General features: G+C 40.8%; 2 protein-coding genes and 1 long non-coding RNA gene across 6 annotated transcripts in view; 1 reads left to right on the top strand and 2 right to left on the bottom strand.

Moving 5' to 3' along the window:
* The window catches only part of USP14 (ubiquitin specific peptidase 14), a 35,802-nt gene extending 35,367 nt beyond the window's left edge, over positions 1 to 435 (bottom strand). For 2 of the 3 annotated variants that reach the window (XM_048840421.2, XM_048840422.2), the window contains exon 1: positions 261 to 434. In XM_048840421.2, coding sequence (XP_048696378.2) covers positions 261 to 276 — 16 coding nt within the window. In that variant the 5' untranslated portion in view covers positions 277 to 434. Of the gene's footprint in view, positions 1 to 260 lie in introns of all 3 variants that reach the window. The other variant, XM_048840424.2, reaches the window with a different exon arrangement.
* LOC142071048 (uncharacterized) lies at positions 64 to 3,033 on the top strand. The gene is made up of 3 exons (XR_012666998.1): positions 64 to 100; positions 1,902 to 2,104; positions 2,790 to 3,033. It is a non-coding gene; the product is annotated as an uncharacterized LOC142071048 (long non-coding RNA).
* A 1,130-nt stretch (positions 3,034 to 4,163) lies between these two features.
* Positions 4,164 to 20,350, bottom strand: part of ROCK1 (Rho associated coiled-coil containing protein kinase 1) — a 172,642-nt gene continuing 156,455 nt past the window's right edge. Inside the window, exons 29-34 of one of the 2 annotated variants that reach the window (XM_048840418.2) lie at positions 17,994 to 18,082; positions 16,316 to 16,394; positions 15,961 to 16,222; positions 14,963 to 15,170; positions 6,772 to 6,828; positions 4,164 to 5,681 (exon numbers count right to left, since the gene is read on the bottom strand). In XM_048840418.2, the coding sequence (XP_048696375.1) occupies positions 5,678 to 5,681; positions 6,772 to 6,828; positions 14,963 to 15,170; positions 15,961 to 16,222; positions 16,316 to 16,394; positions 17,994 to 18,082 (699 nt within the window). In that variant the 3' untranslated portion in view covers positions 4,164 to 5,677. The remainder of the gene's footprint in view (positions 5,682 to 6,771; positions 6,829 to 14,962; positions 15,171 to 15,960; positions 16,223 to 16,315; positions 16,395 to 17,993; positions 18,083 to 20,350) is intronic. The other variant, XM_048840419.2, reaches the window with a different exon arrangement.

The raw sequence follows: 20,350 nt of genomic DNA, 5'->3' as shown, positions 1-20,350 counted from the left end.
TGGCGCTGCGCGGCGCTATTAAACAACTGAAGCAACGACCCACCGGGGAGAGGCGGGAGCGCCCCACGCGGGGCCCGAGCTGCGTCCGTTCAGTCGCTCGGTAACTCCGGCGGCCCGGTCACCGCCCACGAGCCGCCCCCTCGTTAGGGAGCCTGGTCCGTGCTGCCCCGAAGGCGGGAGACCCCGAGCCCCCCAGGCGCGCCCGCGCGCGCACCCGGGGGAGGCCCAACGCCGGCCAGCGCGGGAGGGGCCCGGCTCACCTGAGAAAAGCGGCATGGCGGCGGCGGCGGGCGGGCGGCGTGTCCCGAAGCGGGGAGGAGGCGTCAGTCAGCGGGCAGCGGCTCCGGCGCGTCCCACCCTCAGGGTCTCATTCAAACCGGCCCCTCACGATGACGCCGCAAGCGGAACCCAGGCGCCGGAAACGGTGGGGGAAGCGGCGCGCGCAGCTCCGGAAGAGGCGCCGGGGCTTCCCGTCACGTGGTCGTGCTCCCCGCTGCGGCGCCCGGCGCCTGCCTGTGGCTTGGGAGCCGCCACAACCCCCCCCCGAACTCGGGCGCCGCTGCGGGTGGCTGCGCGCGCACTGTCGATGGGGCCGCGGTGGCCGCGTTCCGCCTTCACGAGCCCAGTCCCCGAGGCCGGCTCAAAAATCACCGTATTCCCCCCCGCTTACTTCTCTGCGCTGCCACCTTGCAGGCAGGGGGGGCCACCTCCCGGCATGCCAAGAGCGGTCGGGTTCCTGGGCTCTTCTTTCCTGGGGTTCGATCGTTTGGGGGATTCTTAGCCTTTTCCTTAGAGCCGCAGCAGCTGGCAGCAAGCGGTGGCACGGGAGTCCCAGCAGTCGCTCTTGCTAAGGCCAAGGACAGTTCCAGGGGGCAGAGTTACAGAGAAAAACTTGAAAATGTAAAGCAAGTGCATGGAAAAGGCTCAGAACCAGCAGTAGGGTGACCAGATGGCCCGATTTGGGGCCTTTTTCTTATATGGGTTCCTCTTTACACACACACACACACACCCCCCAAGCCCCTGTCCCGTTTTTTCACACTTGCTGTCTGGTCTCCTTAACTAGAAGGCAGAGAAAAAGAACCCCCCATTTATTGTTTGAAGAAAGCCTTATATTATAAAGGTAGAATATATCCTAAAGCTTTTTTAAAAAATATTTTCTTCCTCCCCCACTTTATTTTCAGTCATTTAACAAGCTCAGAAGCATAGGAAGAGAAAAGTGTCAAAATAAAATTTCAATAAGGCCTCTTCCCTACCCACCTCCTTTTTTTTTTTTTTCCAGTTTCCAAGCAGATCTGCAACTTAGCCTTCAGTAACATCCATACAATATTGTCGCTAAAGAATGTGCTTGCTGGCCTCTATCCAACTCTCAGTTGTCTCTATTCCACTGATCTTGGCTTCCAGCCATACTCATGCTTCTGGGTCTCCAGCTGCCTTCGTTTTAGCTCCTCTCCTGAGCTCTTCTGCAAAGGGAGAAGAGACAGTTAATCCCTTTCTTACTGGGGATATGGCATTGACCTGCAGCTGATCACAATCAGTGTTCTAAGAGTCACTTTTTTCTAACCACTGAAGTAACATGTATCTGAATATTTCCAGTGTGTTGATAAGGGAACCAAATGGTTCCTTGCCACGGAGGGATGCTGAAGACCATAGATTTGTTGACAGGGGGATTCTTGTAAGAGAACGTCTCTTCTGCCATTCACTTATCCTTCTGGATGGCAGAGACCACCAGGGCTAAGTAGTTTTTTGAGGCACGTGCTTCTACATCTTAGTTTGTTGCTGTTAGGTCCATAGGAATTTCTTTAGCACTCCTCCCATTCCTTGGAGATATCGGTCCTTCCATTTAGGTGGTTTTGCTCCAGTTTACCCATAAATGAGGTTTCTTTTTCTGCTTCCTTCATCAGGGACCAGGATGATTTGAAGAGGGAGAGGTTCATGAAGACATGGAACTGGTCACGGCATCCTACTCCTGCTAAGGCACCACGTGCTGCCTTCTGCAGCGAGAGGACATAGGATGAGGGGAGAAAGGAGATAGAGTCCACAATGAAAACCTGCCCATTATTGGTCAGAATGAGTCTGGTAACTGGTCTCTTCAGAATCTCAACAGGTATATATCAGGATAGCTCCACCGACAGCGGTGGAGCTATGTTTATTTATACCATCCCCTAACTGTAGTTCTGAAATGTTCAGATCTCATATTTACTCTTTGCACTGTATTAAAATTCATATGGATAAAATATCCTTATAGGATAATGGAACTTTAATGGCATCAAAAGTATTTGAGTTGCCTTAAGATGGTATGAACAGGTAAAAAGATACAGCAGTAATAAATAGAGTTTCATGCCTTCTTCCATAATGGTACAGTTGATGTTTAGTAAATATTTAATGATAGCTCACACATTGTAGAGTCAAAGTCAAGATTTTTTGAGAGTGAAAATATTTGTCTGGGTATGTCATTCAAAGTACTTCTGCCCCTGCATATATACAGCACACAGTAAACAATTACCAATGTCTACATACCAGCACATAAATTGTAATTTGCACATCTAGACTTTATTTGGTTGGAACATACCCCAGACATACAAATCAAAGTAAATTTACACTTCATTAGATCTTTTTCTTCTTCTCCAAGTAAAACCAGAATAAAAAGAAATGTAGCATTTTAGTGCAGGCACATATTAACATTTTTATAGTGGTTAAGCATTCTATGAAGCCTATCCGTTGCTTCACAATCATACCCTATTTTCCAAGTCACTCTCTACCTTTAACATTATGTTATGTATCTTTTTCAGGCCTTCAACACACTTGTACTCTGAGTGGGGTATGACATTGTTCTTGCAATGAGGTATGATTCAGCAGCAGGGTTCTAATTCTCAAGTACAAAAATTCAGTCCTACACAATGGAATTGGGAAACCAACACGAAAAATAACCCAGCTCTCCAGATTTATCTGACCCCATAGGCCCCAAAGAGGGAGGAAATGCCTGTCCTGTCAGTCAAATTTCATCAAATACCTTTTATGATGTGCATTTCTGAAGCAAGATAATCTGAATTTGATCAGTTTACTTTACTTTGTGACGGTGGGGGTTGAGTGGGAGAAGAGGGGTAGGTTTGGATTTGTTTGTGCATACATGCATGCAAGTTCTAACTAAATAAATCCCTTATTTAAAAAAAGTTTCAAGTGTATTTTTCTGATTTAGGCCAATTATAGACATGGATAAATCTATTTCAGGGGAGAATTGAATGACGGTGTCTTGTTTTTGATTTTTTTTCCTTTTCCCAATTTTCTTCCAGCTGCTCCCTTAGTTTCACCTCATTCTCAGTTTCAGTACCATCTTCTCTTTACTCTTGAAGCATTATCTCACTTCTCATCTGTTAATCATGTATCACTAGTTAAAATACATTCTTTTTGTGAAACTTCCCAGTGCTAAGCTTCCACACCAACTTCTTACCACCACCTTCTAAATTGTTTCTCGTGGCTTGTATCGAGGGGGTTGAATTAGACTGTAAACTACTTGGAGTAGGGATGCTGTGTTGTTAATTATTGTATGGCTCTTCAAAATAAAAGAGGCATCAGAGGTATGTAAGATTAATGAGAGTCCAGTCCACCCACTGAGTTGCCATAACCTCATCTGTAGCTCTTTAAGGCAGGGACTAGCTTTTTCTGAATGTTTGTATAGTGGCTAGCACAATGGGCTCCTGATCTTTGACTGGTGACCCTCGATGCTACTGCAACACATACACACTAATAATAAAGTTTAGCAGAATTTTACTATTAGTCATGCTACAATTATAACCGAAAACATAGTTAAAGATTTTTTTTGTTTTTTAACAACAAAGTATTAAGTAATTATTAGGTTACCAGAAACAGTTCTTGAAATCTATTTACCACTGTTACAACTCAAGATTTCTTCAGCTGAAAATCAAGAATGTTTTACTATGGTATTTACTTGTTCATGTAGCAAACCAATAAAGTCTTCAGTCGCATAAACACTGTTACAAATATACACTGTACCAACTTCTTGCAGCAAATTAAACAGATGCAACCATTTTTAAACTAAGAGAAACTGAAATCATGTTTTGACATACTCATCATACTTCATAGAAAATTTTTTAGGCGCTCAAAGAAATGTGCACTTTAGTCAGGCAAAAACACTATACCAGTCATTTTCAAAAGGGTCCTTCCATAAATTACTTTTATTTCTCATTGAATGAGCACAGAGTCATTACCATATTAATAACAGATATGTTTATTATTACATATCCATCAGTGCGGCTTTCAATACCACTTGAAACATGCAAATCGTCCTGAGGACGAATCAGTTTTCCAGTGCTTCTTATTTAATACACAACTGCAAAGCCATTATAAATTACTGAGGAGGTATTTGGTTAAAAAAATAAAAATAAAACCATACTGTCCATACCATGAATGTATCCCTGCTACAAAGCAAGAGTTTAACAACATTTATACTTTAATTCCTGAAATATCTGGAGTTTTAAAAGTTTCATGGGTGTATTGTTGTTGTTTCTCTGTTACATGCTTTTTGCATTTTCTGGAAATCTCTTGTCTTATGAATAAGAATTCTTTCTTTGTAACAGGAGTTTTCATTCAAAGATTGTATTCAATTTAGGAAATGCATCTAGCATCTACAATACTTTAAACCAATTAAAGTTCAGTAAAAACTACTGATGCAGAACAGGTTTTTGAGATTTCTACGCTTATTGACATGGCAATAATACAATTATCTCAAAATAAGGCACTAAAAGGGCAATGCAACACCCATTAAAAGTGTTCTAAGAATAATTTATATTTCAAACAGTGCATACATTTCTTAAATGTCTATTAACTTAATGTACGTTATCACTTAAAACGGTAAGGCAATATGTTATACAATTACAGAAATCATGTACCCCCGAAATATGCTTCCAGACTTGGTTCTTTTGTAGTTAGTTTCTAATGCCTCTAATAGTAAAATAATTCAGTATGGCTTGGCAAAAATGCATAGATTAAATGCTTGTTGTCCCCATCCCTTTACACACTTTCTGAATCAGTATTTGTAAAGCATAATGAAAAGTGTTTAACACTTTGATCCACTCTATTATGGGTGATTAGCATTAACGCTGTTAAGAGCTCTGCAGTGAAGGCACTGAAGTTCAAGTGAGTATACGGTTTCATTTTTAAGCTACTTCTGCAGTGTTCAAGAGCACAACTCAGAGTCTTCAAAGAAATTTCAGTTCTTCTCATTTTGAGATATCTTCCTTCTCTGCTCAGGTTTGTGTACTGATTTTGATATAAATATCCTCTCCAAAGGGAATACAGTCCTTTTCTCTCATTGATATGAGGAAAGTTGATTGCATTTCATCATGATTGACAGGCATTTTCTTATAAATCCAAAAAGGCAGCACCTTTTTCATACACCTAGCTAAGCGTTATTTGCTTTAACTTGCATTACATAGTAATAATTAATCTAATCTACCTTTAGGCAAACCCGCAATAAAACACCCTCAGTGTGCTTTTTGTGCCAAAGCAAGGAGGAGAGAGTAACAGCAATCTTAACCCTGAAGCCTGTGATAGTTGTGTTGAAAGGAACAGCAGCCTGTCTACACTGCTCTGTGTGGTTAAAGAAGCCCAGTTTCTCAGACTGCATCCCATGAGATTCCATAAAGTATTGTACATGTGGTTAGCTGGAAGAAAAAAAAATATTGCAATTAATGAAGAAATCACAGGAACACTCTTCGTTCATGTTAACCAAAAGTTTAAATGAAAAAACGTGTTCTACATAGCAACGTTTTATAGCTTTTTTTCAATTTATAACAGCATAACACTAAAGGCACACTTGCATAACTGTAAATTTAAATAACACAAAGCTCACATAAAATTCAAAGTAAATATATTTCCTGATCTATTCAATGAAAGTCATTCACAGTATCATTTTATATGAGAACAATGACAGGTTTCAGAGTAGCAGCTGTGTTAGTCTGTATCTACAAAAAGAAAAGGAGGACTTGTGGCACCTTAGAGACTAACAAATTTATTTGAGCATAAGCTTTCGTGAGCTACAGCTCACTTCATCGGATGCATTCAGTGAAAAATACAGAGGGGAGATTTATATACACAGAGAACATGAAACAATGGGTGTTACCATACACACTGTAACGAGAGTGATCACTTAAGGTGAGCTATTACCAGCAGGAGAGAAGGGGGAAAAAAGCCCTTTGTAGTGATAATCAAGATGGGCCATTTCCAGCAGTTGACAAGAACCTCTGAGGAACCAGTCCTTACAGTATGTGACCATTAAAATGCAAAGTATGCTGTAAGTTATGTTCTTCAAATAAAGTATATCTGTATTTATCCTGAGACACAATGAAATGAGATTGCTCAGGGCAGATTTCTTTGCTGATATTAAGTACACCTCCACCAAAATATTCAGAGCAAGTCTGAGAAGAATATATTGCCATTAAAGGTTTAACTCCCATCATCCTGGCACATATTGTATTAAATTAAAATTCAGATCCTAAATTGTGAGAGCATGCATCTGTTTCTTTACAACCGTGGTAGAGACGCAAAAGAAGGTTTGGGCAAAAGATCTACAATGAAGTAGAAAGAGAGAAAAACAGATACTTTAGAAAATTAGCTTGAGGGACAATTCTGTTTTCCTTTTTTTCTAATAAAATTCCTGGTTCGGTGCTGGAACACGATGACTCTTTACCAGATTTTTTATGATTGTTACATGACACAAAGGTGTCAATGGGACTAAAAGGGAAGGTTACTCACCAGTAACTGGAGTTTTCTGAAAGGGTACTTTCCCCCATAGATCCACAATCTTTTGACCTATTGAAATGTAGAAATGAACATTTCAAGAAAAATTTCAGATGCACTGAGTGCTGTGTATACACTCTATATGAGCATCTAAAAAAGTGAACTGTATGCCTGTGCTGGTTAAAAAACAAGACACAAGCCAAAATCTCTATTAAAAGAGCGAAAAGGATTCAGTGAGCTGGTCTTCCACTTCTCAGAAAATTTCTTTCCATTATTATTGAAGAGTTTGAATGGAAAGTTTCTATCTTCCCTAAATAATCTGTAAGAATGCCTAGGCAATGTTCAGATCTTGAAATGAAAAACTCAGAAGCCTAGTAGCTAGATTCAAGGATGCATGATCTGAATGAAGAATCTGACTGTTCTTCCAACACAAGAGAATCCAACAAGGGGGCTGACAACTATAATAGAGCTGAGTAGCAGAACTGTTTGATCTAATGTGGCACTATGGCAAAAAATGAAGCTCTTGTCTTAAGTGAGCCTTGAACTAAGTAGAACCAGAAATAGAGACAGAAGATGGTTATTTTTGTTTTGTATATTTCAAATGATCAACAATACATTTTGTTATAAGATATATACATGCAGTATGTCAAATTATTCCCCTTTTTCCTTAATTCATCATTTAGAAGAAATCTGAGATATGTTTCAGAGAGATATCGAACAATGCTCCTTCCTTTTTAGCGGTACCTTTCCTTATGTTTAGGTCATGCAAAAGCTCCCTTACAAACGTCAACAACTACAAATGTGACTTCTCCAGCATTCACTATATGAAGATCATTTCAAAGATGGACATACAAAAGCTTTGAAAGCAACACACCAATTTAAAATAGAATCCCCATATCTAAGGTCAAGTGAGTAGGAAACCAAGAATCGTGTGTGAAGATATCTTAAAAGAAGCAGAATTACAAAGTAATGTTAAGAATCAGCTGAACAATCTTAAATCAGCAGTGGGTTCTTTTTTTGATTAGGAGAATTAGAGGTCACCAGAAGTGGAATGTTTTATGTCAGATGGAAGGACACTTAAGGCCTAATCCAAACCTATTGAAGTCAATGGGAGTCTTTCCACTGGATCAGGACTTTTGGATCAGGACTTTTGTTAGATTGGGTAAAGGCAGGGTGTCTGGGTTGTACTGGGAAAAGGGTAGTTGTTTCAGCAGTTGGAGTGCGATTTAGGACCCACCAAGTGCGACAGCCTTAATAGATGAAGCATCTAGGGCTTGTTGAGGCATGCACTTTGAACACTACTGAGTGTAGGGCAGTTCTCCAGACCTCATGAAGGGGCAATGATTATCCAAGTGATACAGGTGGGATCCCATTACATTCCCAGTGGTATGACGGAGAGCTCAAATGGTTAATTTGGCAGGCAGAAGTTAGGAGTGAGGAAGGTGTCAGACAGCTACTTGGCACTGGAAGTGAGTAACCCTGACAATTCAAGTCTTTACTATATCTGAGAAGAAAAACAGACACGATAATTGAGGTGTAGAACCACCACAGCTCATATTCATGCTTGGAGCGTACAACAGGGATGGCAGAGGTCTGGCCAATCATATCAACCATTTTGAGTGGACTGCAAGAATAAATAGATGGAATGAGGCCACCAATCTGGATTTTCTGGATCTGCTATTCCAACACAAAGTCAATAAGGTGTTTCAAAGGCTGGCATCTGACAGGCAATGGGGATAAGCATTTCCTAAGGATGACCTACATGTAGTAGTCTCTGGACCAAACCACAGATTCAAAGTATAAGCAAGCAGACTTCAATAACTGGAGATAAGAAAAGGGGAATCAGACAGTGATTTTGGCTATACCCTCTAACATTTTGCCAGTAGGCATTCCCACGTTTTAAGGAACAAATGCAGAGTTCATTGTACCAAGGCCAGTTTGTGACCTACATATATGAAAGGGAGACTGGGATAGCTCTTTGAAAGAAGAAACCTTAAGTACTGGAAGGAACAATCACTGTTGCAAAATTGGAGCTAGCCAGAGAGGCTGCAGAAGAAGTGGCTCAGCTCCCTGGGCAGAGGTGGCTAAGATCAAGTGCTTACGTAGGAGTGGTACACCTGGCATGATAGTGGTGAACCACAGCACACCAGGAACTTATGAGCAGGCCATGATTACAGTACAATTATTTCCATTCTTGAAAATATGCCAAGGAATGTTTCATAATAAACAAGTAGAAAGGTACTGCTAAGTAAGCTGAGGTTCAACAGAGCACTTCTGCCTTGACAAAGTAGGAGCTGGATGAGATTGCTACACTTAGTGGGGAAACACCTGCTCCACAGAGCCCTTGCTTCACAACTTGTATATCAGTAGGGATGGAGAAATCCCACTGCTGTGTCATCTTTAAATGGAAGCTCAGTAGGCTGGCACTTTAGATAAATGTCTATGCCCCATGACCTGGCAGGTGTGTTTGCTCCAAGGCAAATCTAATATGGATCCCACATCATCAATGAATCAGAACACGGGAAGAGGTAAGGCAGCTTGCACTAGGAAGAAATTTAAACCAGGAGTGTTTAAAAAACAAACAAAAAAAAAACAAACAAAAAAACCAACAGTATCTAGAGTAAAACTGCCTTAAAATTTGGAGTGTAAAAAGAACACAGCCATCTTAGCTGGCTATATGGAACTGCTGATGTCCAGCTTGGAAAGAATTCTTGAGCTCCTCCTGTAGGTGAGAGTGCCTGTGGCGTTCACTCCCCAAAGTAGTTCCTTCTGGGACAGCTCAGCTGCTGTCAGAAAAGCAGAACAAAGCAATCTGAGAGACACAAAGCGAACTAAACGTCTTTGTTCAGGTGGTCAAATCCTAGACTGACAAGATCATCAGTGAATTATACTTGTATATGTTAACATATTCAACAGTGATCCTCAAGACTATCTCATCTGGGGAAATGACTTTCAACATGAGCTGCACTAATTCCAGGAATGTTGCACTAAAGCTCACAGCCACTGCAATGGCAGAAGGAGGAGGACACAAGCAGAAATCTGTGGCCAGTGAGTTAAGAACAATAAGGGTTTTTAAAGTATATTGTGGGGGGAAATGTTTAACAATGGCATTGGTCCATTACTAGATGGTAGAACTGTCAACAGTGAAGAAAATGCAGAAGTTTTCAATAAATATTTCTGTTCTGTATTTGGGAAAAAGCCAGATGATCCATTCATATCATATGAGGATGATGATAAAATACTTTCCATTCCAACTAAAGAGAAGTCAAATAGCAGCTATGAAAGCTTAATATTTTAAAATCAGCAGTCCAGATAACTTGCATTCAAAAGCGTTTTAAGAGAAGCTGTCTCTACCATTAATCTTGATTTTCAACAAGTCTTGGAACACTGGGGAAGTTCCAGAGATCTGGAAGAAAACTAAAATTATGCTAATATTTTAAAAGGGCAAATGGTATGACATGGGTAATTATAGGCTGTCCCAGCCTGACATCAGTCTTGAGCAAAACAACAGAAGGGGTGACAAGGGATTCAATAAAGAATTAAAGGTGGGCAATTAATGCCAATCAACACTAGTTTATGGAAATTAAATCCTGTCAATCTATTTTGATATCTTTTTTAGATGAGATTACATATTTTATTGATAAAGGTAATAGAGTTGATGTAATATACTTAAGACTTGTGTAAGGCATTTGACTTGGTGGTATACAACATTTTGATTAAGAAACTAGAATGATATGAAATCAACATGACACATTAAATAGATTAAAAATTATCTATCTGATAGGTCTCAAAATGTGAATGGGAGTCATTGAGTGCGTGTGTTTCTAGTGGGGTCCTGCAGTGACTGGTTGTTGGCTCTATGATATCTAACAATTTTTTTTTAATCCATGTCCTTGAAGGAAACATACAGCATAATCTGGATTGCTTGGTAAACTGGGTGCAAGCAAATAACGAGCACTTCAATATGGATAAATGTAAGGTCATATATCTCGGAACACAGAACACAGGCCATGCTTACAAGACGAGACACACTATTTTGGGAAGCAGTGACGGTGAGGAAAAAAAAAAAAAAGACTTGGAACCATGGTGGATAATCAGCTGAACATGCAATGCTGTGGCCAAAATGGTTAATGCAATACTTGGCCCCTTCTGACCTTATAATCTATGAATAACCTAGCTGGTGAAGTCCAACAACAGATCCTAAGCCACACACTAATGTGTTGAGCTGCTTAGTTCATGTTCCAACACAGGCCATTAGAGAAGGTATTGTCAGTGGGATTATTCAAGCCTCTCCCCACGGGTGTTATGCCCAGGTTCTGAGCAGTTCTTAATATTGAATGGTGGAAAAGTTCAATGTTCTGGATTGTGAGCTAACAGAAACATGACGCAGAATCAAAATTGATCTGGCAAGCATCATCATAACACTCTGCCTTATGAAGAGTTTGTACCTCAGGGGCAAAGGAAAAGTGAGAAAGAAGTATAAATGCTCCGAAGTGTCACCCCACATCAGAACACTAAAGGACCCAAGTTATTGCTGATGCAACAAAACAACTTCCCTTCCCTGAGTACCAGGAGAACCTGGACAGAAACTTGGCATCTAGAGATAAGAGGGGCATCAAATCCTTCTTGCAGTGATGCCCAGCACTGCTGCACCTCCCTTTCATGGTGTTTGAATGCCAATGGCTAGGCACTAGGTCACCTAATTTCGAGATGCTATGGCTATAGTGCTACAACTCCGGAATATCTCATCTCTACAGCTCTGATTCAATGAGACACACCATCTCTGTGACAGCAGTGCACATATGCAACTCCATGTCCCCTTGGCAGCAAGGCACATCAGATTCATGGTGCCAACACAGAGAGGTCAAAGCACTAGTGTATCAAAGTAGTTGTGCAAGAAGGTGGAGGCAGATGCACCAAACTGCTTCATCACATCAGTGTGATTATTCTGAGGCAGATGCACTTCTTCATCTGAAACCAGTGAACCAGGATGCCTCTCTTGTATGGCACCAGCGTTGAGGTAGAGATGACAAAGCATTGGAGTGCCTCTTCTGTGTGGTTCCAATGTGTTGAGGTAGATACGTCAATGTGCCCCTCCTGCCCGTTGCTGGGGTTTTGAGGCAGAGGTAGTATACTTAAGATTACTTCCACTACATGCTGTTGCTGAGTCTAGGCAGAGGTAAAAAGAAAAGGAGTACTTGTGGCACCTTAGAGACTAACCAATTTATTTGAGCATAAATGAGCTACAGCTCACTTCATCAGATGCATACTGTGGAAAGTGTAGAAGATCTTTTATACACACAAAGCATGAAAAAATACCTCCCCCAACCCACTCTCCTGCTGGCAATAGCTTATCTAAAGTGATCACTCTCCTTACAATGTGTATGATAATCAAGGTGGCCCATTTCCAGCACAAATCCAGGGTTTAACAAGAACGTCTGAGGGGGGGGTTAGGAAAAAACAAAGGGAAATAGGTTACCTTGCATAATGACTTAGCCACTCCCAGTCTCTATTCAAGCCTAAGTTAATTGTATCCAACTTGCAAATGAATTCCAATTCAACAGTTTCTCGCTGGAGTCTGGATTTGATTTTTTTTTGTTGAAGAACTGCAACTTTCATGTCTGTAATCGCGTGACCAGAGAGATTGAAGTGTTCTCCGACTGGTTTATGAATGTTATAATTCTTGACATCTGATTTGTGTCCATTTATTCTTTTACGTAGAGACTGTCCAGTTTGACCAATGTACATGGCAGAGGGGCATTGCTGGCACATGATGGCATATATCACATTGGCATATATCACAGTGGCATATATCACCTGCACATCCACCAATGTGATATATGCCATCATGTGCCAGCAATGCCCCTCTGCCACCTTGAAGTCTTTAAACCATGATTTGAGGACTTCAATAGCTCAGACATAGGTGAGAGGTTTATTGCAGGAGTGGGTGGGTGAGATTCTGTGCCCTGCATTGTGCAGGAGGTCAGACTAGATGATCATAATGGTCCCTTCTGACCTTAATATCTATAAATCTATAATAGAGTGGTCAAATACATAACGCATCTAACCCCCAAAGCAATCCTTGACCCTTAAGTGGAGGAAATTTCTTAACTCCAGCTAGGAATAGTTTTATAGACTTTAGGAATCTGGTGACAGAAGATCCCTGGAACAGGCATATGCCACCCAGAAAACATTGCCAGGTACACCTCAAGTACTATGTGGTGAGGGAATGATGGAAGTAGCCTTCACAGATAAACCCCTGAAAGAGAGCAATATATAAGTAGAAACATGATCAACAAACTACCCATACTAACAAATTAATTGAGCGAAGGAGATGTCCTCATTCCTGACAGACAGATGTGTCAAAGATAAAGCTACTGTTCTAATGTGGCACAGGCAAATTAAGACTTTGTAGAAGACAATTGCTTTAAGCTTTGACAGACAGAAAAATGAAGTAGCAGCCTCAAACCCCAGATGTAAATTATCTTGGAAACAACCATGGTTTCCAAGGAAGCTGCTATTCAAATCTGAGTCCAAAGGCTCAGCACCAACTAAAAGTAATGAATTAGAATGAAAAAGAGCAAGAACAATGAAGGATCCAGTGGAGTATCTAAAATAAAGAATGTTCTAAAAAAGAGCTGGAGTAGCAGTGGCATGCAGCTTACATGAAGAGCTCAATTACTGACTGCATTCAGAAAGGAGCTGACTAAGAAGGTTCTGGAGTGAGCTGATCAATTGGAACTGTGCATGGGGAAGAGTTTGTGCTAATGGTGACTGCCTCAATAGGTAAAGAATCTATGAGCTAGGGAAGTCACAAAGAGCTCTCTTTTGCAGGGGCTTGAGATGCAAGCATGGGAATTATGTATGTATGGTGTCTTCAAAGAAGGTTCTTTCTAATAAAGGTGTTCATAAAGAATATATATATTACTGTCAATTTTCAAAAAATCCACATTTGCCAATACCAACATCTGTGATTAACTTTGCTAGAAAATAAGCTAAGGAACTGGATACAAGCCTTGTATCCTGGGTTCAACTAATTGTCCACCAAAGCAGTACAATTTAAATTTACAGTCATATTACAAATGTGGTGTACTTTAGCTTTTTAAGGTAGTAAATCAAAGATTGGTGCCATCCCTTGTTCGTGGGGATCTTGGCAGTGCCGACCTGAGAGATTCTCCAGGATTGAGACTCATCGAGCTTCTACAGTTGCCATGTGGAGCCATGAAACTTCAGATACATTATGCAGGGGAGGAGAGCTCCTCTTTGCCCAACTCTTAGAGGAGGACCTGCCATTAGAGTTTCCTGTGCTCTGATTTTTTTTCTTTAGCGGGCCTCTTTTCCATTTTTATCAACTTACAGGTCATGAAGAATGACCATCTGTGTGGGGTAAGAAGCCCGCACGTGCACTTTTCAGAGGAGAGAGTACTGGGGGGTTGGTCAGCCTGGATTTGATGTCAGCTGTATGGATCTAGAACAGAAAAATCTGAAATATTGCCTCCCCGTTCTTACAGGCCTGGGATGTGAATAATTTGCAATTTTTATATTTTCCAGGAATGTGTGATTCTCTGAGACAGTAGAGGCCTTTAACATGCTCATTACTGGTGGGCATAGCTCCCTCAGAAGAGGGGCAGTAGTTAAACCTTGGAGGTCCTGAGGTGGCCACCTCAGGAACAGTCTCTTTAATTTAAAAAAGTATACTAGCTATAACTAACTATAAATATGAATACACTACTAAACTGGAATACAGAGGGATGGACAACAATTGCTCTGTCTCGATACCAAGAGGTGACTGAGAGAAACTGATGGCAGATGGTGTTCTCCACCTCTTATGCCCTCACTGAGGAACATGAGGAGCTGCAGGGTGCATGTACACTGTACAGATATGCTGGCCAAAAGGCTCTGAACTCAAGTGCAGGGGGTACACGCACACCATTAGTGGAATATGCATATGGACAATCACTCAAAATAGAAAGATGAGATTCTCAGAGCTAAATTTCAAAATTGAATGATTTGTACCTCATTTTCCCGAAGACTATTTTCAATCATGAAACTGTGAAACAAAGGAATTTTAATTCTGCTGTAAGTGAAAAGTTCTGCACAACTTTAACTGCAGAATTAGTAACAAAGCTCCCATGTTTGATACACAGACATGGCACAGACATTTTTGCATTAAAAGGAGCTGGAAATTTTATAGTTAATTTCTCACCTAGTTTTTCCAGAAGCATTTTTAACAACTTTTCGGAAAGACTGATTTGCGGAGGATCTTGCAGACAGAGTTCTAGGGGAAGCACGAATGAAACTGGATGGGGGTGTCTTGGGGATCTTCTTTACTAAATGCGTGACCCATTTCTTCTGTTCATCCTGACAGGATGCCAACAACAGCATATCTCTTGCTGTAGTTACATCATAACTCACTATAAATAGGAGAAGAAATAGGACTGTTCAGTGAAAAACTAGGAATAATCATCAATATAATGTTTATGGTGTTATGATAATCATGCTGCTAGGATAATGCTGGAATCTGCATACCTAACAAATTTTTATTGAAATGGGTTATATATTTGTAAAACACATAAATATCAGGGGAAATTACAGAAATTAAACATAAAACTATGCAAGTCTGTCTATATTAATATAATGGAGATTGACTGGTTTACTTCAATTTTAGTCTTAATAAAACTGGTAGAATTGTATCAGTGCTCTGTGGCTCAAATTTTGAAGAGAAACACACACCCACAGTACAGGGATGTGTACTGCTCTGTGGGAGCACAAAGGCGGAATGCTCCCCTTCAGCCCATGGGATAGATGAAGTCTCTCTCCAAGGGTGCTGCTCTAGAATTAATGCTGCCATATCCTCTATGGCCCCCATGTGTCCCTTTATGAAGGTGCGGAGAATGATGGGAGGATCCATGTAGCAATGGGTGCTCCTTAGTATTCCCCTCCTACGGCCTCTCTCTGCATATAATCCTCTAGAATCATGCTCTGACCTCATGCAGCAGGTGGAGGCAGGGTACAGTTTGCCTCTTCAATGGCAATGTGTTCACTGTCCCATTATTTTAACACTAGCCTTACCAGTAAAGATTTTTCTAAGCCTATCATTAATAAATTATTTTTGTTTTCATCTGGTAATTTGAAGTACTTAGCTAGAAATGCACAGAATAACCGTTTCAAGCTACAAAAAACATAATAGATACAGCTCCTTACCTTTGCATGGAGCAATTAATTCCTCCTTTTTATCTAGGTGATCTTTATGGCACTTAACATGGCACTTTCGACACTCCAAGGCAGGGGGCGGCTTAAAGACATGCCAGAGGGGTTTGGCACAGGCCTCACAGTTGGCTGGAAAGTGGTATAATGTTGGAATAAATTCATGACCTTTGTGATTTAGAAAATTAATTTTCTCCATTGTCTGTGCTGATTCTGCTTCCAAATCTTTCCTGCATTCACCCTCATTAGCATACAGAATCTGAGCAAAATAATAATAAAAAAAGATACATTGGAAAAACTTTTATAACAGACAAATTGTATTTATTTTAAAAATTATTTAGGTTCCTGTTACCTGGAATATTTTAGGGATTTCCTCAGTTTCTGCTCTATATACATCTCCTTGGGTTACAGGTCGGACATGGAATAGTTTACTGAAATTACAGAAACAAGATTTTCAAAGTGTTAACAGAGTATAAATCAAATCTCTTTAATAAACTGCTCTGGATATATATTGGAGGTTCAGTCTTATCACTCTAACTTCTTGGGAAGAGTCCTTTCCCACGCAAGTTGTCCCACTGATGTCAGGGCTGTAACATGGATTTAGTAATGTGTTTATACACACGGTTTAATCCTTCCTACACAAGGAATACCAAAATATGTTGTAACATGGGAAGAGGACCACCTTATTAGGTATACATTATCCTGCATAGCAAATTCACTTTCGAAGACAGGAAGGGAGTTTTAGAGCCTCAAAGTATTATTATGAGGCCTAATTCATTGTTTATAAAGCATTTTGATAACCTTGGATGGAAGACTATTGGAAGTGCAAAGCATTTATTGATATTGGGCTAGACTAGTGTTTCTCAATCAGTCAGCTGTGAATGCCAACACGGTCATGTAGAAAATCAGGACCGTTATGAGACACTGAAAATTTTATTACAATCCACAGCAAAGAAAATCTCACTTGCCCCACTCCTCATGCCTCCTTACCCTTCAAAGCAAAGTATATTCTGTCAACATCTAAAACACACAACATAAAAATCACAGACTTATGTCTTTTATCCATTTTTTACTCTTTTATATTAAATGTAAGATGGTTGTGAAAATTTTTGACTTCAGATAAAGGAGTGGACAACCTAAAAAGGTTGAGAACACTGGGCTAGATCAAACCTGATCCTTGCCCAGAAATATACGAAGGAGGAAGTAGTGTGGTGATGATGGGACACAAGGCTCTGGAATCAAGGAGCCTTTCCCTCACCTTTGTGTCCCAGACAAGGGCTATGTACAATTGCAGTTCTTCGGTTTAGGGAACATAAGGACTGTTTCCTCAGTGCAGCTCAGGGAGCACAAGTCATCCCAAAAGGGTTTGGCAGGGTCAGGAAGTCAGGGCCATAGCTTCATGTTCCCCTCCCCTACAGACCTGGCTGGCCACAGAAAGGAGAGAATACTGCCATCATACAAACATGTGGTGTAGTGCATGTGTTCCCCTGTCCCTGTGCTCTTCCTGGGATGATGTGGCTCTGCACCACCCTGAATACAGCCAATGGCTAATCCCATTATCATATTCTTCTGTAGTTAATTTGTTTCCCTTGTATTTTATCAAAACAAGATTCTGGGACAGGGGTAGTCAATTATTTTTTGTCAAGGTCCAAATTTCTTGATCAAGGTATAGTCAAGGTACAGACTCCAGAGAAAATAATACAAATACAATACCAATGATAATAAAACAAAATGATTTTGCGGTCCATTCAAAAGCATCTGGCAGTCCAGATTTAGCCCACAGTCCATCAGTTGACCACCCCTGCACTAGAAACGGTCACTGAAGTCTAAATGTTGAAAATACTAGAAACAAAATACTTCTGTATATCTTGAAGTAGAACAGATAAACACGCATCTTCAAAAGGCCAAAGCAAACTCAAGGTTATTTACTGTATCTTGATCCTGAGTTTTCAAATTTGTCAGTTACACTGTACATAAAATGCTTTTCTGCCTTTTTTTTTAAATTTCAAATTAACAGTAGCATCACTTACTCGATATCTAGTACCATGGATGGACTGGACTGGTCCTTGTCCTTTTCATCATTATAGAACAAAATCTTTTTACTGCTTACCACAACATACTGAAAGAAAAGGAAAGGGAAAAAGGTTACACACACACACACACACACAGTTAAGTACCAATAACTGGAGTTTTTCCAGGATGAACCTCTGCACTACCTCACTATTGGGAGACGTGCTAGTAGTTCAACTGGGTTGGCTGAAATCTCTAGAAGCAGTGACTACTGGAAGCTCCAAGGCACTCCCTCCTTGCAAACATTTTGAAGGTGAGGCAATACAAAGGAGTAAAATGCTTTCAACTACTTCTGTTACTTCCACATTTAATTCCACAGCCTAGTAGTAACAGGGATCTGAGGAAGTGGGGAAGGTAGGAAGTAGCATGAATGTGCAAAGACTCATCTTGAAAACTCCAGTTACTAGTAAGCATTTTCATATCTTCTTGGAGTGGGCCTCTGCATATTCCCACTACCTGGAGTCTAGCAAGCGGTGCTTATCCTCCCCAGAATGGTCAGGTGAGGAGTCCTATTTAAATGGGGACTGTAACATAGCTCTCCCAAATGGAGCATCAGATCTTGATGCCACATCCACCAAATAGTGTTTTGGGAATGTACTGACTGATCTTTACACAGCAGCTCTGCATATCTCAATTACTGGGATATACCTAAGAAAGCATAGACGTTGCCTTGGCCTTGGTTGAATAGACCCCAAGCTCCTCTGATAGGGACTCTAGGCAGTTTATAGCATTCCTTAATACTGAGTCTGTCAACTTGGACACCTGCCAAATTGCAATGACCTGACCCTTGTGATTATCCCCACTGGAGAAAGCTTAAGTGAATACTTATATCCTTTTGACTTATGTAAATAAAATGCTAATACCCTCTTTGCCTCTAAACTATGCAATTTCACCTGTCCTGGATAAGAGTGAGGCTTTCAGCAAGGATACTGTCCTTCCCTGCCAGATGGAGAGCCACACACCCAGAGGGTCGCTGTCTCCCTGCAAAGTTGTCAGGAGTGGATCTTTCCTTGCTCATTGATACAGCACATGGCCATGAAATTGTCAGTGGCTACTGTACTACATGTCCTTGAATACAAGAAAGAAACTACTTGAGAGATCAGTAAGTCACCCACAACTCTAGAGTTGAGCTCCTTCCCAGACTCCAGTAGCCATGGACTCTGAAGCACTGGCAGCAAGTGCCCAAAGACTGGCAGTATCTGAAACATTCCCTATTCATGAAGCTAAAGGATGAACAAATTGTTCCTTGTCTCTTTGACTCCACTAATGGAGTAAGAAGCATGTCTTTGGGTAATGTCAGCTCCCATGTGGGATATTGTGTCTTGCCAACCAATGTTGGAAAGATGTCTCATTCTCAGCCATGCAAATGGAGCACAGTAAATTACTGAGACCATTAAGCCTATTAGCCCGAGGAAGAATATTACTGGCTGGGACGAGTAATCCTTCCAGTTCTCTGTGTCATGTAGATTTTGAGGTACCTGTTGTAGGGAACATAGGCCACATTGGGACTTAGAACTGAGTAAATTTAGTCGGCCAAATGTTTAATAGAAGTTAGCAGTACTAAGAAATGCTCAAAGCAGCTTTCTGGCTTCTAGTCAAAATGTTGTTAGGGTAAGGTCATTCACTTCCCTAAATTCTGCACCTACTTCCCCAGTAACATAATTAACTTACTGTCATGAAGATGTGTGGGAAAAAATGGATATGTGAATGCTGACAAGGCATAAATTATATTTATACAATTAAGACATTTATGTCTTGGACTTAAGTGGAAGTTTGCCTACCAGCTCCTTAGCACATGGCACCTCCTTGCAGCCTTCTTTCAAGATGCAGCCGTTTGCTATTATCAGCTAATCGTTGCAAGACATCCACACTAACCTGGAATCTTCAATGTGACTTCAAGATCAAGATACCAGGCCATTGGCTCACATTAAATTATGGCTACCAGGCTGTAACATCTAATTGGCCTTTGATGATATTAGGGTATCCCCTGAGGTGGAATAAAGGGATGCTGATCCCTAGAACAGACCCAAGCTATGCAGAAGGAACGGGTTGGGGCTCTCTCTCATAACCACCACCACATCCAAAATTGTATCCTGTTCTTTTCCATGGACTGACCATCCAAAGAAGAGGTGAAAGACTGACCATCAGCTAAGCCAAACCTGAAGTCTACAACCGAGAAAGATAAAAGAGATCAGGTTTCCCTGCCTATATGTAACAAGCCTTCATTGATAAAAATACTGGCAAATATTAGCTTAGTTCCGAATTAAGTCCAATCCTGTGAGCTAAAAACTTTAAGACGACAGTGCAAAAATCCTTC

The sequence above is a fragment of the Caretta caretta genome, chromosome 2, assembly GCF_965140235.1.
Source record: "Caretta caretta isolate rCarCar2 chromosome 2, rCarCar1.hap1, whole genome shotgun sequence".
Classification (NCBI taxonomy): domain Eukaryota; kingdom Metazoa; phylum Chordata; order Testudines; family Cheloniidae; genus Caretta; species Caretta caretta.
This window is presented reverse-complemented; position numbering and strand designations above follow the sequence as displayed.